Source organism: Vulpes vulpes, chromosome 13 (genome assembly GCF_048418805.1).
Source record: "Vulpes vulpes isolate BD-2025 chromosome 13, VulVul3, whole genome shotgun sequence".
Lineage (NCBI taxonomy): Eukaryota > Metazoa > Chordata > Mammalia > Carnivora > Canidae > Vulpes > Vulpes vulpes.
In genome coordinates this window covers 135,046,179-135,063,500 of record NC_132792.1, presented here as the reverse complement: position 1 = coordinate 135,063,500, position 17,322 = coordinate 135,046,179, and the positions used below count along the sequence as shown (strand labels likewise).

The 17,322-nt window shown below is 44.7% G+C and overlaps 1 protein-coding gene across 1 annotated transcript; it reads left to right on the top strand.

The window, feature by feature from the left end:
- The first annotated feature begins 1,792 nt into the window (after positions 1–1,792).
- Positions 1,793–12,043, top strand: SERPINC1 (serpin family C member 1). The gene is made up of 7 exons (XM_026001266.2): positions 1,793–2,101; positions 3,504–3,873; positions 4,141–4,356; positions 5,167–5,304; positions 7,029–7,419; positions 8,461–8,525; positions 11,814–12,043. Exons 1-7 carry the CDS (start codon positions 2,061–2,063, stop codon positions 11,988–11,990), a joined length of 1,398 nt encoding a protein of 465 aa, XP_025857051.1. The 5' UTR covers positions 1,793–2,060; the 3' UTR covers positions 11,991–12,043.
- The last annotated feature ends 5,279 nt before the right edge of the window (positions 12,044–17,322 follow it).

The window sequence follows — 17,322 nt, the reverse complement described above, 5'->3', positions numbered from 1 at the left end:
GATGATATGTACACGTCAAGGAGATGGGCACTGTGCTGAAAGGAATGCCCCATGAAGGTTAACATGACAAAACTGGAAAAGTCAACAGTGCTGTTGGCATTGTTGTAGACAAATTAAGGGCAAGATTTTTGCCAAGAGAATTAATGTACATATTGAGCGTATTGAGCATTGTAAGAGCCGAGATAGCTTCGTGAAACCTGTGAAGGAAAATCATCAGAAAAAAAGAAGCCGGAGAGAAAGATACTTGGGTTTAATTGAAGCACCAGCCCACTCCACCCAGAGAAACACACTGAGAACCAACAGAAAGGAGCCATAGAACCCATTTCCTATGAGCTTATGGCATGAAGGGTGTAGAAAAAATAAAGGACCTCTGGACTATAAATGAAAGAGAGAGGGAGAGGGAGACATGGTAACTAAATGCAATTTGTGATCTTAGAAAAGGAAAAAAAAAATTGCAAGATGGGACATTAAAGTCTCCAGGACTCCTTCATGTGTGCATAAAGTCAAAATTTAATTACATTTTTTAATAATACGTAAATGTTACTTAGCAAGATTACAAAAGAATCCTGAAGGCAAGAAGTTTGAGAACCACTGCTATAAAAAACATTAGTGGGACAACTGGCAAACTTAGGTTACAATTTATAGATTTGAATATAATACTATATCATCAGTTTTTCTGACTTTGATCATTGTACTGTGATTGTGTAAGGGTATATCCTTGTTTTTAGGAACCTCACACTATTTAGAGATAAAGGGACATTATGTCTGCAACTTACTCCCAAATAGTACAGAAAAATAATATGTATGACATAAAAATATATAATATATGAATTATACCTATGATTGTACCACTTTCAAAGAATCTTCAATCCCACAGAAGGCATACTTACCTTTGAATACTGTTTCAGCTGTCCATATGGTATTGGTTTTGGCTATTTAGGAAGAGGAAAATATAAATAAACCTACCCTTTATCTCCATTAATTTGAATTCATTTAATCCCTCCAAAAACTTAAAGTAAAAATAATGTTATACACAAAGAAATAGGATTTGGTTTCTTTGCTTTTAAAGAAGTATCTCAGGAAAAAATTAAAAGTATCTCGGGAAGCCTGGGTGGCTCAGCGGTTGAGGGTCTGCCTTCGGCTCAGGTTGTGATCCTGGGGTCCTGGAATCAAGTGAGTCCCACATTGGGCTCCCTGTGGGAGGTCTGCTTCTCTCTCTGCCTATGTCTCTGTGTCTCTCATGAATAAATAAATTCTTAAAAACAAACAAACAAATAAATAGAAGTATCTCAAGGGTGCCTGGTTGGCTCAGTCAGTAGAGCATGAGTCTTGATCTTGGGGTTGTGAATTTGGGGTTGGATGTAGAGATTACTTAAAGTCTTTAAAAATATTTTTCAGAATGTTTTTTTTTATTTTTAGCTGCCTCATACTTTGTATCCTGATCCCCAAGTGGGGTCAGTTACTCCCCTGTATGTCCTGGGTTGGGTGGTGGACACGTTGGCCTTGTTTCGGAATGATCTGCTCTCTTGACCAGCTATTATGGACTCTCTCTCTGTCTCCTGAAAGAGAGCTGTAAAAGAGAGCATATTGCCCTGAGCGGGGAGAAGGCTAGAAGTTTCTGGACATTCAAGTTGGCTAGTCATCTTCAACTATTTTCTACTTCCTGGTTTGGTTAACTAGGAAAAAAAAATTTCTGAAGGCAAAGTTTTCAGTCAGGCATTTTCTGACCAAGTTTGAATTTGAGAACATGTCCTTCTCTTTCCTCTTCTATAAAGAAGAGAGTGAAGGCGTATGGGTAAGAGAGGTGGGCCTTGCCTTCCCTCGACCTGACTGAACTTTAAAACTTCTCTACTAATTAAACAACACTGGGCTCTACACTTTGCTTAACCCTGGAAGCTGGTCATCAGCCTTTGACCTCACTTTTCCCCTCGTCACCAGCTCCCTCCCCCACTCCAGCTTCTGGAACCTCAGTCAGATTCAGAGGAAAGAACCAGTTTTCAGAGGGATTGCCTCAGAACACACTACCTCCACTCGCCCGGCCCTGTGGAAGATTAGTGACCATGTTTTCCAATGGGATAGGAACGGTAGCTGCTGGAAAAAGGTAAGAGAGGCAACTTTTCTCTTTTGCTTGCCCTCGTTGGGTTTTTTGACCTTTGAAGTTCTCCTGAGGATGGCCTCGACACCTTCGAGAAAACCAGGCCCTCTTCCTGGTAGTTACAATAAAAGATGTGTTTGGAAGACGTCATTCGGAGCGCCCTTCCTCCCACCCCCTCTTGGGGTCAGCCACACCTTGGGTTCCTTAGCCCACAAAACAAAAGCGGTGTCTTCGCTGTGGTAAAGGTGCGGTGTCAGCACCAGCACCCACAGCAGCCCAGCAGATTCCCTGCCACACAGGCGAATAGAGGGGAAATTTAACCCGCGAGGGTCTCCCCACTCCTTGTTTGCTTCTTCTTCTACTCAATTGCCCCTGCTGCAAGCTCTCAGACACCTTAGACTATAGGACAGCGGCCCTGTTCCCTGGCCCTACAGTGAGGTCCCCTCTTCCCTCGATGGCACACACATTCCCTTCCCTGACCTGGTTGTTTTAGGAGGCTACAAGTGAGGCTGTGGCACCACCATCTTGTTTTCCTTTCCCCCACGAACAACGCTCCCCGACCCCCCTCAGCCTCCACTGGTGTTTCCAAATGTAGCTGAGGGACCAAAACGGAAACAAAAGGCAAGCAAGGTGGGGAAATGAATGGCGAGGTTCTCTCTCTCTCTCTCTCTCTCTCTCTCCTTCACTCTGCCCTCAGAGTCTCCCTGAGTGTCTCTGCTTCTCTCCCACTTGGTGCCTCTGTTCTTAAAGTTGGCCTCACCCCACACAAGAAGCCGAGTACCCCTCGGGCCCCCCCAGCTCCCAGCCAGCCGGGCACTGGCCCGCAGACCACGTCACCGAGCTCTGTCCGCACTGTGTGGAGTTAGGGCTGGAGCTGGAGGCTTGGGGGGACTTCGACCCTTGGGGGCTTCGCCCAGTTCGTTCCTTCCCACCCCTATTGTAGGACTGAAGTCTCTGCTGCATCAATCAAAATCTCCAGCCCTTTCTTATCCAGGTGAAACTCTATCCATTCCTGAGGCCTTCCCTAAACAGCTCCTGTAAATGGCTCCTTCTCTTGCCCTAAGTCCCCTGGACACTAACGCTCCCTGCCTGTTTTTCATGTGCGCATGTCCCATCTCACCAACTGGAAGCTTGGCATTCTTTATTTCTTCCAGCCCATGGCACACAAATACTTTATAGACATCAGTTGCTTTAATAGTTGATTTTAATTTCAACCTGACTCTCCACTTGCCAGGAGTCCAGGGCTGGACTTGTCCTGGGCCCTTGTACTTTGCAAAGGCTCGTGCCCGCCCCCTGGCCACACCAGCTGGGCTGGAATCCTACGCTTTGCTGGGCCAAGCCTGTGCTGGGCAGTGGGGACAGGGGTTCTCCCAGCCAAAGCTTAACTCACCTTTCTGTCCCCCTACAGGAGGACATGTCTCCTGTCCTTGCTGCTCATTGGCCTCTGGGGCTGTGTGACCTGTCCCTGGAGCCCGGGGGAGGACATCTGCACAGCCAAGCCTCGGGACATTCCTGTGAATCCCATGTGCATTTACCGTTCCCCAGAGAAGAAGGCAGTTGAGGACGAGGGCACAGAGCAGAAGATCCCCGAGGCCACCAACCGGCGAGTCTGGGAACTGTCAAGAGCCAATACCCGCTTCGCCACTGCCTTCTATCAGCACGTGGCAGACTCCAAGAATGACAACGACAACATTTTCCTATCGCCCCTGAGTATCTCCACAGCTTTTGCTATGACCAAGCTGGGAGCTTGTAACAACACCCTCAAGCAGCTGATGGAGGTACAGTCCGAAGCCTCCCCGCCCAGCCTCGTTCCTGGACACCCAAGAAAGCATGTGTTGACCTAGCGCCCATTAGAGACTCTAGGTGGCATCTCAGTCTCCTTGTGCTTTTCCCCTTTCTCTTTCCTACCCTTTATTCTCCTTTTAGCCATTTATTCATTCAGAAAACATGGGCTGAGTATTTACGGCCGTGCCAGGTGCCGCCCAGCACTGTGCGCACCACCAGGTCAGCCAGGCTTCTCCACCATTTTCTTTTGGCTTCTACAGGTTTTCAAGTTTGATACCATCTCTGAGAAAACGTCCGATCAGGTGCACTTTTTCTTTGCCAAACTCAACTGCCGACTCTACCGAAAAGCCAACAAGTCCTCTGAGTTAGTATCAGCCAACCGCCTTTTTGGAGACAAATCACTCACCTTTAATGAGACCTATCAGGACATCAGTGAGGCCGTATACGGAGCCAAGCTCCAGCCCCTGGACTTCAAAGTGAGTTGCCAAAGTCATCCCTGACCCTAGAGTTCTTCCTCTCCACTCAGAGGTTGAGAGGGTAGAGAAGCAGGATCCCGGATCCAACTGAACCCTTCTGTGCTGGCTGAAGGCAGATTGGGGGTGGGGAGTGACTGGAAGTCAGGACCCCTGGAATACATCTTCTTGCTTGAAACCTGAGAAATCAATGGTATCTATGTCCTAGATTGTAGTGGCTGCTCTGAAAAAGTTGTATAAGTGAGAAATTCTCCATTTTATCCACCAAGACAAAAAAAAAAAAAAAATACTCTGGAGATGCCAGTCCTACAAGACACTTTATTTAATTTTTAAGAATTACCATGGTCAGATAGAACTGATATATGGTGCATGTTGTATTCTCCTTTTGGAGATTCATGAAGCCCCTGAGCCTATGAAGTTTTCTGACAAGTCCTGCAACAATGAAGTCTATTGGCTTTTTTCAATCAGCATTTCCCAGTTTTTCTTGACCGCGTGGGCATCCTTCCTGCCCCCACCCTGCATAACTCACAGCTTCCCAGAGAACATGTCAGAGAAAATAACATTTTGTTTTTTTTTCCCAGACTATTTTCTTCTTTTCTGTTTCTCCTTCTTTCTCTTTCTTCTGTTAATAGTTCCCGACCATATGGAAGATTCGTGGCATTATACTAGATATGTAAGGTCTTCTCAATCTGGATTAGAGTGGGAGATGTGGAAAAGGGCAAAGGGCTGATGAATAAAATGAAATACTGCGTGGGGAAGTGGAGAAGCCCACCGAAAGCACAGGTGGGTAGGTGTGTTTCCTATTCTCCTCAGGAAAATGCAGAGCAGTCCAGAATGATCATCAACAAATGGGTATCCAATAAGACCCATGGGCGTATCACTGACGTGGTGCCCCCGGATGCCATCGACGAGCTCACGGTCCTGGTGCTGGTCAACACCATTTACTTCAAGGTACTCAAAATGGCTCTGGAGAGACCCAGAGATCTTCCTCTTGTACTTCCAGTTCACCTTTTTTCACACCATTAGGCATTAGATGGATCCTCTCTGAGAAATGGTCCATGCATGGCTTGTGCAGAAATACAAATTTACTGGCAGTCTAGAATCATGTCTGGGGCCATGGCTGCTGGCCTGAGGTCCAGAGGGGCCTCGTAATGTCTCTGGGCCCAAGGAAGAGGGTACACACTCACAAACTCAGCATGCCCAGCTGCGAAGTACGAGTGGTGATGAACTCTCATGCACGTGACAATTTTTGCTCTCCAGCTAACTCCATTTTGAAACCTGGAACAAAATGTCCGACTCTGTTGACAGTCCTCAGTGATGAGGTTTTCTCCATCATCCTGGAGCAGCTTCTACAAGTGACTAAAAGCTCCCCTTGCCTGAAGTTTCTGAACTTCCAAGTGCCAGGCTCGCCCCAAATTTTGCAGATGCCCTGTGATTTGATTCTGCAGATGGCTTTGTCTTCCTCAGAGTCAAGAGTTCTAAAGGTGGTTCCAATTTAGGAAGGAGAATTAGGGAGAGGGGACCGGGAATAAGCAGACCATTGATACTCAGTAGGACCTCACATTTAAGACAGGGGGGACTTGTGGCACCTCTCCCCATCCTGGGTTCTGTCCCATGAGCATCCTGACCACCACACAGGGCATGGGAAGTTAGCGAGCCTGTCACTGCTGTTACCAACCACTCTCTTGGGGTTTTCCTCTCCCCAAGAGTGGAGGAGGTTGAAGTTACACAATGTGTGCTGCCTTTTATAGTTTACAGAACACTTTGCTGCTTATTAACCCTCTTTATTCTCATAAAGAATAGCATACATAAGACCTTGGGCCTCTCAGAGAGATTACTTAGTTTAAATCCTGACTCTCCCATTTCTGCTGTGTGAACTCAGGTGAGCTACGGAGACCTTTCTTTGCCTCCAACGCTGTATCTATAAAGTGGTAATAATGATACACCTACCTTACAGGGTTGCTGAGAGGACTGAATAAGTGAATGCAGGTAAAATGTTTAGAGTGGTGCCTGGCACCCAGGAGGCATCCTGTAAACGTTAGCAATCACCAACTCCTAGTTTTACAGATGAGGACCCATCACTCCAAGAGTTAAACGACTTGCCCCAAAATCAACCAGCCAGAATCTGACAAGGAATGGTAATTACAACTCAGAAAGTTCAGAGGGATGTCTCGTAGCCCAGGGTCCCTCCCTCTTGGAGCAGGAAGTTAGCCAGGACTCATCCTCTGCCTGGCAAGGCTCCCAGACAACCCCCTGGGTTATTATCTGTGTCTGGCCTTTACTTATCAGGGGTGGAGTCCAGCATTTTGGAGGACAGTCTTTGAGAAAGAGGCTGGTGGGAGGCAGAAAGCAAAAAGGCAATTAGATTTAAACTCAATAAGACATTTGTGAAAAGGTCAATGGGTTGTTCTTGGTTTTAGTTTTTATTTTTCTAGTTACAAAGCAAATAAACAGCCACCACTGAAAATCTGAGAAACACAGAAAAGTTCACAGAAAAAACCCGTGACAATTCCATTACTCTGACATAGTTGTCGTTAACCTTTTCATCCATATCCCGCTAACCTTTTCTCCTACTAATTCTGCCTCCTATTAGGGTGATAAAATAATGTGACTATTCTCCTATGGATGGTTTTGGCCTTCTCGCCATGATTCTCCCACTCAGTGTCTCCTCCCAGGGCCTGTGGAAGTCCAAGTTCAGTCCCGAGAACACGAGGAAGGAGCTATTCTACAAGGCAGGTGGAGAGTCATGCTCGGTGTCCATGATGTACCAGGAAGGCAAGTTCCGCTACCGGCGGGTGGCAGAAGGCACCCAGGTGCTCGAGCTGCCCTTCAAGGGGGACGACATCACCATGGTGCTCATCCTGCCCAAGCCTGAGAAGAGCCTGGCCAAGGTGGAGCAAGAGCTCACCCCGGAGGTGCTACAGGAATGGCTGGATGAAATGACGGAGACCCTGCTGGTGGTCCACATGCCCTGCTTCCGCATGGAGGACAGCTTCAGCGTGAAGGAGCGCCTGCAGGACATGGGCCTCGTGGACCTGTTCAACCCCGAGAAGTCCATGCTCCCAGGTGAGCCTAGGAAGGACGTGTTTTCTTGCCCCTGCTGCCCAAGGCAGTCTGAGCAGAGGTGGAAGACTTGGGGAAAGAGAAAAAAGCAATGAGTCAGGACACCTGGACCCTAATCCCTGTTCCACTGCTAACTTGGGGAGACCCCTTCCTTCCCAAGGTCTGCTTCCTCTTCCGGTTCCCGGGGAGTTTGCGCTTGGATCTCCAGGGGCCCAGCTGTCACTGGAATGCTTTGAGACTGTAACTGGCATGGGAGATGGGACAAAGTAGAGAACTTGAAAAGAGAGCAGAATTCAAAGCAAAGATACGATTCAGAGCTGAGGACACTTGGTGCCACAAAATATGCAGAGCTGACGTTGAATAGCCTGATACTCCAAAGGCCTCATGAGTTTTCCTTAAAGTTACTTGGACAACAGATGCAGCCAACCTTCCCCAGCGAGGCTTAAGTAACAGTGTTCTGTTGTCTTGGTTCCTACAGTCTACTATCCTTTAAAAATATGTAGTAGAACATCTTTTAAAAAAAGAAGTTTATTACGTCAGGTAACTGAATTTACTTTTAATAGGCTGCCAATAAGCAAGGTCTAACCAGGGGTGCCTGGCTGGCTCAGTTGGAAGAGCATGGGACTCTTGATCTCAGGGTCATGAGTTTGAGCCCCACGCTGGGTGTAGAAATTACTTAAATACAACTTAAAAAATTAAATTAGGCCTAACCAACTTCTCTCTTAAAAGTGTTGGCAGACTGGAAAGAAAGACATTCCTACTAGGTGTAGTGAGTTTTTCTTTAAGAACAGAGTCCCCTGCCTCCTTTTGAGAGCTGAAGCATGAGATTAAATTCACAGAAGCCAGGCTAGCAAAGCTTACAGTACTTTATTCTTTTTAACATGTATTTACTTATTATTTAGGGAGTATCATTAGGTGAGGGTTCAGGAATTTTATTTTCCAGAAAAAGCCCCAAAGGACCTCTCAACTCAAACTGAATTCCTTTCTGTGGGTTGAAGCCGACTTTCTCCCATTTCACAGAACCTTCTCTGGTCTTCCTTCTAGGTATTGTTGCAGAAGGCCGGAATGACCTCTTTGTCTCAGATGCATTCCACAAGGCCTTTCTGGAGGTGGGTACGCCTTCCTTTGCTCTCTTCTTACGCTGTTTCTTTATTCTCAGGCAAATTCATTTTTCAGTACATCAATATCTCATGTGACTTGGAACTTTGGAGTTCTTGTTCCATTGGGTCTATGGCCTTAAGGCAGGTGCGTGAATAGCAGGACACACTGTGAAAGAAGGCATGTTCCCAGTGGCCCTCAAACCCCAGATCTGTAGCCCCCTCCTCCATGAGGCCTCCATAAGACAGCCCTCTCCTGGAGTCCTCATGGTCCAATTGCCCCACCCTCCCTCCCGCTACTTCTCCTCAAACAGATCAAACAGGAAAACAGACATCTAGGGGAGGGTACACAGGAAAAGAAGCCAACCAAGACTACTGAGAAGGAGTTCAGAGGAGAACCAGGAAAGTCAGGGCTCACGGAAACCCAGGGAGGAGTTAGAAGGAAACAGCATCTAGTAACAAGATTGAAAATTGACCATAGGTTACCACTCCCTGAGGAATTTAGAACAGTGGGGGCACATGCCTGATTGTAACAGCTGAAGAGCAAAAGGAAGGTAAAGAAGAGGAGCTGACAAGAGTAGATCATGTCCTAAAGTATGTTCCAAAGAACTAGAACTCTAGACCACACTGCAAAAAACAAAGTTTGGTGGTCAAATAAATATATATCCTCTTCTTAGGAAATTACCAATGCACATTGGCATTTTAGCATCTAAGAAGTTCCACAGTGAAAAAAACCGGTTCAATATTGCTTAATTGGGGATCCCTGGATGGCTCAGCGGTTTAGCGCCTGCCTTTGGCCCAGGGCGCGATCCTGGAGTCCCGGGATCGAGTCCCACTTCAGGCTCCTGGGATGGAGCCTGCTTCTCCCTCCTCCTGTGTCTCTGCCTCTCTCTCTCTCTCTCTCTCTCATAAATAAATAAATCTTTAAAAAAATATATATATTGATTAACCTACCAAAGGGGAGGTGGGTGGGTGGGGGAATGGGGGAAATAGGAGATGGGGATTAAGGAGGGCACTTGCCATGATGAGCACCAGGTAATGTATGCAATTGTTGCAACACTATATTATAGACCTGAAACTAAGATAACACTGTAGGTTAACTAACTGGAATTAAAATAAAAAATTAAAAATATATATTGCTTAACCTAGTGTTTCCCCCACTCAAGCGCCCATGGAACCCTTCACTAGAGTAATAGTATGTAAAGCCTGTAGAAACTCTGGTTCTCAAATATTGAACCATGGACCAATAGCGTTAGTTAAGTGGGCTTGAGCCTTGCAGAATCCAGGATGGGGCCTGAGAGTCAGCATACTTACAAAGCTCCTCTAGAGATTTTAGTCCATAAGCAGGTTTGGGAAGCACTGTTCTCAGGGGGACCTGGGCTATGAGGAAAAGGAGATGGCCACTGGTAGGGATGATCACAGGATTGAGGAAACCGCAAAGAAAAGGTTATGGTCAAAGAGAGTTTCAGAGCGTGGTGCCAGTAGATACAGTGGCCGAGTACAAGCTCAGTGAGAAAATGTAGTCAGGAGGAACGTGGAGGGATCAAAGGACTGAAGGGAGGCAGAATAGTCACAAGAGTGAGGAGAAGCAATAGCTTGAAAAAAAGGCTATAGTCTGAGGATAGTATAATTATTATAATTTCTGAGAGATGGCAAGTTCAAGACATGGCCATGGGACTGGTTTGCTTAAGTCAAGTGAAGGTAATGCTCATTGGGGTTAATGAGAAGAAAGGAAGGGGAGGTTAGGGTGTGTAAGGGGTCTCCTACCAACCTATTTTAATTGTCTACATCGAATGATTGCAGGAGTTAGGGTGGACAGAAAGGCTATGAGCTAGGTGCCAAAATCCTCAACGTGGGGTTGTAATCCATAGGACAATAGGTGTCAGTGACCTGCAGGACAACAGCAAGAGTAGAGGGCTGTATCTTAAAGGTAATGAGGTCAGACCCAGGGATTTGACAAGAGTACTGGACTAATGGTTTTGGAAGTATAAATGACACTACCGACACCCTCTTCTACATGAAGGGAAGCATACTTAGGGAGACTGCAAGGAAAGCTATGTCCTAGGTATTTTAGCGATGATTGAAAAATCCTCCCCTAAGGACCCTAAATAGACGTCAACTCAGACAGACACCCTTGATGGCTTTGACTTACCATTAGGGAGAAGCAGAGGTCCGGATTCATTTTATTCCCCTTAGGCCACTAAACAATGGCACAAGGTTCCTCCGTAGCTCTAGGAACAAAGTTGCTTTTCTTGAAAACCTTGGGAACCCAATATATAGGACCCCAACTGATTATAGATCTCCTGGAAAGCCGTTAGAAGTCAGTATCTGATTTGAATAAGATGATTCTGGTCGTGCAAGAGCTCTAGTCTGCTTACAAATCTAGTCTTAGAATGACCATGAAACTGCACGGGGAGATGGGGGCAGTAGGGTAGGGAAGTAGGGAAGAGGAGTGATGAGCAGACAATATCTTCAACCAGCTCTACAAAGCTCAGGGATCTGAAGTGCTTTCATTAAGAGGCAGGAACAGAGTTTTGGTGCTATTCTGGGTCCGTAAGCAAAGTTTTCTGAAGGCGTCTCTGGCAATTCTGCTTATCAGCAAGTTAAAATACCAATGTGTCAGACTGTTACTCCAACATATACTCATCTCATTCAGCCAGAGGGCCCTTCTCTTTTCCTGAGTGGCTGTTTGGGGCTACAGCTGGGATCTTGATGTTCCAAGAGTGAACCTCTCTCAACTATAGAGTTCTGATCTTGAGTCAAATCTATTTTTATTTTTTTTAAAAGATGTTATTTATTTATTCATGAGAGACAGAGACGGAGGCAGAGACATAGGCAGAGGTAGAAGCAGGTTCCTCATAGGGAGCCTGATGTGGGACTCAATCCCAGAACCCCAGGATCACACCCTGAGCCAAAGACAGACTCAACGGCTGAGCCACCCAGGCGTCCCGAGTCAAATCTCTTTGAGCATCTAGTACAAGATAACTCTCTTGTAATCCCACATACAATGGTGTTAGCCAGAAATGTGACAGCCTCGTGTGCATCCACATTCCTGGCTGAGTTATGTGAATGGAACCCTTGTACTTACCCAGCACAAGACCTGGAGAAACACAAGTGCTTACATCAATATTCACTGGGTGAAAGAAGGAGTAAAAGTAGGGTTCTGTTGGGAATGTAGCCTGACCCAAGTGTACTTTTGACTGGAAAACAAATGTCATTTTGGAGAACTGCGTGTCTGTGGATGATTCACCTTTCTCTAATGAACTGCAGAGGAGCTAATGTTTCTTGTTTGGTCTGCAGGTAAATGAGGAAGGCAGTGAAGCAGCAGCAAGTACTGTTATTGGGATTGCTGGCCGTTCGCTGAACCCCAACAGGGTGACCTTCAAGGCCAATAGGCCCTTCCTGGTTCTTATACGGGAAGTTGCTCTGAACACTATTATCTTCATGGGCAGAGTAGCCAACCCTTGTGATAACTGAAGTGTTCCATTTTGGTTTGTGATAGTAGTAAAAATAAACACAACTACTCCCAATTATGAATGGATTTTGCCACATGAAATGAAGACAAGGAAAGGAGAAATGGATAGAGATTCTATTGGGCAGTTGGTCAACTGAGTGCTTTCAATCATTCTCTACCAGTGAGCACGCTTGTGTCAAGAAAGTGATGGGGGTGGGAGGGTGAGGGAGGTGGTGCCTGGGTAGCTCAGTTAAGGATCCATGCAACTCTTGATCTCCGCTCAGGTCGTGATCTCAGGGTCCAGGGATGGAGCCCCCAGGCAGGCTCCATAGTTGATAGTCTTCTTCTCCCTCTGCTCCCCGCCCCCACACTTGCTTACGCATGCACTCTGTCCTAAAATAAATAAAACCTTTAAAAAAAAAAGGTGACAGAGGGAAATATGTTACTGCCGCAGCTTGAAAGACGGTAGGATGGTAGGCATCCTGAAAGGGCAAGGGGGAGCCAGAATATGTCAGTATTCCCATCATACTAAAAAAAGTCCCCCAAACAAAAATTTTAAGCGAATTAATCTCTATATACAGAAAAACCAGATAGTCAAATCTGAGTATTAAACCATTTAATTCTCAAACCACTCACATGCATAATGTTCTTTTACACAGTGTTAAAATAAAGAGGAAAATGTATTTTTATACAAACAGAATTTCAAGTATACATTAATAGACTTTTCAAATTACTAACCAAGTTGCTAAGATTTCATTCACATTGTTCTTAAAGCTGTTCAACGAGAAAGCTTTTGCTAAACTGCTTTAAATATGTTTATATAAACCCATATCTTCACTCTTTTTCTGAATCTCCCTCCCCCAACCCCAGTCTCTGCCCGCCCTCTGGCCCTCCCCCCTCCCCCGACACGACAGGGCTTCTGGGGCTCTAGGAGACATGCAACCCCACCAAGGACTATTGGCTTGTCATCAGGGGAAGGACAGACTCTACAGGAGGAGAGACTGAGGACACCCGTCAGATTAAGGGAGAGAACAAATCTAATATTTAGAAGTGACACAAATCAGAATCATATGTTTAGAGCCTTTATATTTTCACTTGAGTTTTTAATTTGAAAAATCTCAGCCTCCCACAAAGTAACCTAGAAGTTTCTGACAATTTGGTAGCTGAGAAAATAACTTAATCTTGGGTATCTTCCCCAGAGAAACTTCCGCAATCAGGGTAGGCATTTTCAACTTCTTCATTTTGCTTGTTTCTTTTTTCCCTTTGGCAGGGGGTGGGGATAGCTTAAAAATGGGTAGGATTTGTGTGTCTACATAGGAATTTGGTTAATTTCACAGGGTCTGGCAGGAGTTCTCCCTCCTCGACTCTCCTCCTGAAGTTATCTGGCTTCAGGGCCGGGAACAGCCACTCTCCTTAGGAATTAAAGTGCATTTGTTCAGTAAAAGGGGGGTGAGGGGAGGTGTGGTTTACACTTAAGTGATAATGATTAAAAGAGGGTGGGGTGAGAGAAAATCCTATTCCTATATATAGGTATTTATAATTAAGGTCATAATAAAAACAGATATTCTCTAAGGAAATAAGATGCACGAACCCAGGCCAGCGCCCCCAGAGGTAGAGGAGTGCCAGCCTGGCTCACAGACTCTTCGGAGGCATCTTTATTAATGGTGTAATAGCTTCAGATGAAAGACACAAACCTCAAATGTTTGTTTTTTCAAAGGGAAAAAACAGACCGGTAGGTTCTTATAGTTTAAAACTCTACCTCATTCCCTTTCAGGGATAACAACATTTTAGAAAGTGATTGTCTGTTTTCATAGGAATCTTTGATTAGCAAGTTGTGATAAAATATTACCTAAGTTTGTCACTGACAAATATCATGGTAGCCTTTAAAAACTCAGGGAGAGGGGGCATGTCGATCCCTGCTACCGGGATCAACTGAGGGGAAGTGAAATTTTCCTATCATCTCTTTGACAGCTACCACCAGAATCTTATTTTCTGACTATGTTCCTTGAAATGCTTTACTATTTCTTGGGGGACAAACCCAAGAGTTTTCCAAAGAGAAGTAAATGCTACATTATTAGCTGTATGAAGAAGTGATGGGCTCAAGATGAGAAGGGGGGGAAGGGGTCCTGGGTTCTGGCCTCAGAGTCCAGTGTGATCTGCTTTTCACAGTGACCAGTGGGAAGGCACAGTGCCAGGGACAGGTAGATGGGGGACAGTGGTCACCCACCATATAAGCACCATAGAGAACAGGTGGACAGATTTCTTTTCAGACCATGTCCATCTGAAGGAAACCAAATTTCAGCTACCTTGACTTTTCCATCTTTGAACACTCAGCCTTCCCTTCTCCCCTCAGGAGCGAAGCATGAGTGGGTTCCACCCCAAATGAGGAGGAGACAGGAAATCTAAGTGCTCTTCCAAATATACTTCTCCCTTTACTCACTAATGCTGACGTGCCAAAGATGGAGAGTCCTGGTTTTAAGATTTCTTAAAGGAGAGGCCATTGGTTCCTTTCTGAATTGGCAGATCTCTTTAAGTTCTGCCATCAGATCACAAAATAATGCAATGGGCTACAACTGTGAACACAGACCAGAGTAGATAAAGAGTTAATGGACTGAGACAGAACACATTGCTATAGTTTGGGAATGTTTTTCTTTTGCTGAGTAGGGGGAGGGGCAGGGTGGTAAAACTGTAATCAGACTAGCATGTGCGTAGCTGTTTCAGAAAGGACTTCTTAGAAGTTGAAGAGGAATCAGCAAGCTGATCCAGCAGGGCAGAGAACTTGCCTGAACTTCACAGTCCTGATAGAGAATTCCTGATAGGGAATTTGTTTCACTCCTTGCTTGAGATACAGAACAAGTTTATATATTTTGTACTATTACTTCCCCTCCTCATCCTCCACACCCCCACCAGGAATCATAAAATCCAGTGCAGTGTGATTTGCATAAAGTTCAACAATGTTTCACAGTACTCCACAATCCTCCTCAGGATGAAACCCTAATGCACTCCTCTCTGGATGCATGCAAGTCCCAAAGGCTACCAAAGGCTACCATTTTTCTACTCCACCCCATATCAGGAAGCCTTCATAAATTATCTAAGGCATAGGAGGCATTTTCTCAAAAAGACATTGCAGCATTTACATGCTATGTAAATAGCCAGGCCTCAATGTTATTTTAATGAAATTTCACAGCCTGATGCTAATTCAGTCCTCTGCACTAGCCAATCTTTCCTTCTAACCAATTTTTCTTCCTGAACACACTATTTGAAATTTAAAGTATCGATTATTGTAGGCAATTTATGAATAAAAATTTCTACAGTGCCCAGAATTCTCTCAGAAGAGAGACTCTATATCTGAACTTGCTCTTAAACAAAAATTTCTATCATGAATGAGAAATCAGTTGGTAGCTAGTCAGTTTGAAAGGGGTGGTGGTAGGGGGCGCTACGTATCTCACTTTTAAGGGAATCCAACAGTTCTCCCCTTCCCATTATCATGTGCGAAGTTGCCAAGGGCAGGCATCATTACAACCCAGGGTGGGAAGAAAGAAAGATATGGAACTTCATTTAGGATTACTGGGTTAGGTCTCTGACATCCTAGAATAAAGATGCTAAAATGACTCATTTCACATTTCATGTAAAATTCAGAAATATTTAAGCCTTAGCTAGTGCATTTCATTCACAAACAAAACAAAACAAAACAAAACAAAAAACAATAAAATACCCAAGGAAAAGTGAAAGTCACTTTACATTGGAATCCCACTTAGAAGACAGGCTAAGAGACAAATAATCAAATGTATCACCATCACCCCCAGAAAGGATCCTTCTCTTTTTCCACTAACTTTAATAATGCTATCTGTTCAGTTTACAAATAGAAATCATCCTAGGTGGGTTGGGCGTGGCCCTTTTAATAATTTCAAGTGCTCTATTTTAGCTAGAAGAGTTGAGAAATCTCCACTCAAATCACATATGCAAAGAAAAGAGGATTCCAGAGACCAGACTTTGAAAATATGTTTTGCTTACTTATGCACACCTTGTATTTGGTATAGAGATGAAACTGGATGGATGGTAACATCTCTCTCCAGAATTACTTTGAGGACAAATGGATGATCCATCTTACCACCTGAGCCTTGGCCACCCGAGCCTTAACCTCAGAGCCATGCTGGGATATCAATAAAGGTATCTTATGACCAAAAAAGAACCAACTGAGCTTATCCTGCTGAAGACCACTCAAGACTACCTGGCCAGTGATCCTCAACCTTGGCTGCCCACTAGAATCATCTGGTGAGCTTTTAAAGCCCAGGTTGCAGAGCAGACCAATAAAACATGAATATTGGGGGGGGGGGGGGGGGTTTGACAACAGTAATTTTTTTTAAATGCCCCAGGTGATTCTAGTGTCCAGCCGAGTTAGAAAACCACTGGCTTAGGTCAACTGGCTCCATAATAAAAAGCATTAAGGCCAGTGTTCACTTAAGCCAGAGGGAAGAAAGGTAAGACTTCATGCTTCCTCTCAGATTCATAGATTTAATATGTGCCCCAAAGAAGTTACCTAGGTGTTTTTTGTTTTGTTTTTAAATAAATCACTTTGGCTATAACAGATCACACTGTCAACAGTAAATTTCAGTTTTAGGTAAGTCTGCACTTAAGTATGTGTTATCACAAAACAGCTGGGGACAGACCTAGGACAGACTTGGCACAAAAAAGATAAGCCAGAGGGAAGAATTTTCCTAAGCAGGAGTTAATTCCTGAGTCTAGGATATTAGCACGGCTTATAGGCTGACAATGATTCTACAGTTAGAATAACAATAGCTGGGCAGCTTTTTCTGCCCAGGGTCCTGTCCCCATGCTTTAATACACACACAAAGAAAGAAAGAAGAAAGAAAAGAAAGAAAAGAAAAGAAAAGAAAAGAAAAGAAAAGAAAAGAAAAGAAAAGAAAAGAAAAGACAACAGCTGTGGTGAGTAGTCACATGATTTCCCTGCCTCATCTCCCAGGACTCTACTGTATTCAGGCAGAGGTCACTAGATCACAACTGTCACCTAGGAATAATGCTTGTCTCATTATTTGGAACTTCGCACTATATTCATTGCTTGCCCTTCCCAGTCACCAGGAATGCAAACACTTATCAGCTAGTGCCTAAACACAGAGGCCAACTTGTAAAAATTTGAAAATAGATCACTCTCATTCTCACTCCTAACCCGAGAATCCCTGTTTAGATATCACAAGCAGCCAGTGCCTTGAGATGAAAAGGTGGAAAGCACTGCAGTATATCAAAGGGCCAATAATCCTTCCTAAACTATAACACACGTTCAAAATGTAGGTAACCTGACATGGCTCAATGTACTAGTGCCCCAAATAGTAAGTT

Coding starts and splice junctions, on each gene's coding strand:
- SERPINC1 (XM_026001266.2), top strand. CDS start 2,061: ATGTTTTCCAATGGGATAGGAACGGTAGCTGCTGGAAAAAG. Junction 7,420..8,460: donor CGAGAAGTCCATGCTCCCAG/GTGAGCCTAGGA, acceptor TCTTCCTTCTAG/GTATTGTTGCAGAAGGCCGG. Junction 8,526..11,813: donor TCCACAAGGCCTTTCTGGAG/GTGGGTACGCCT, acceptor TTTGGTCTGCAG/GTAAATGAGGAAGGCAGTGA.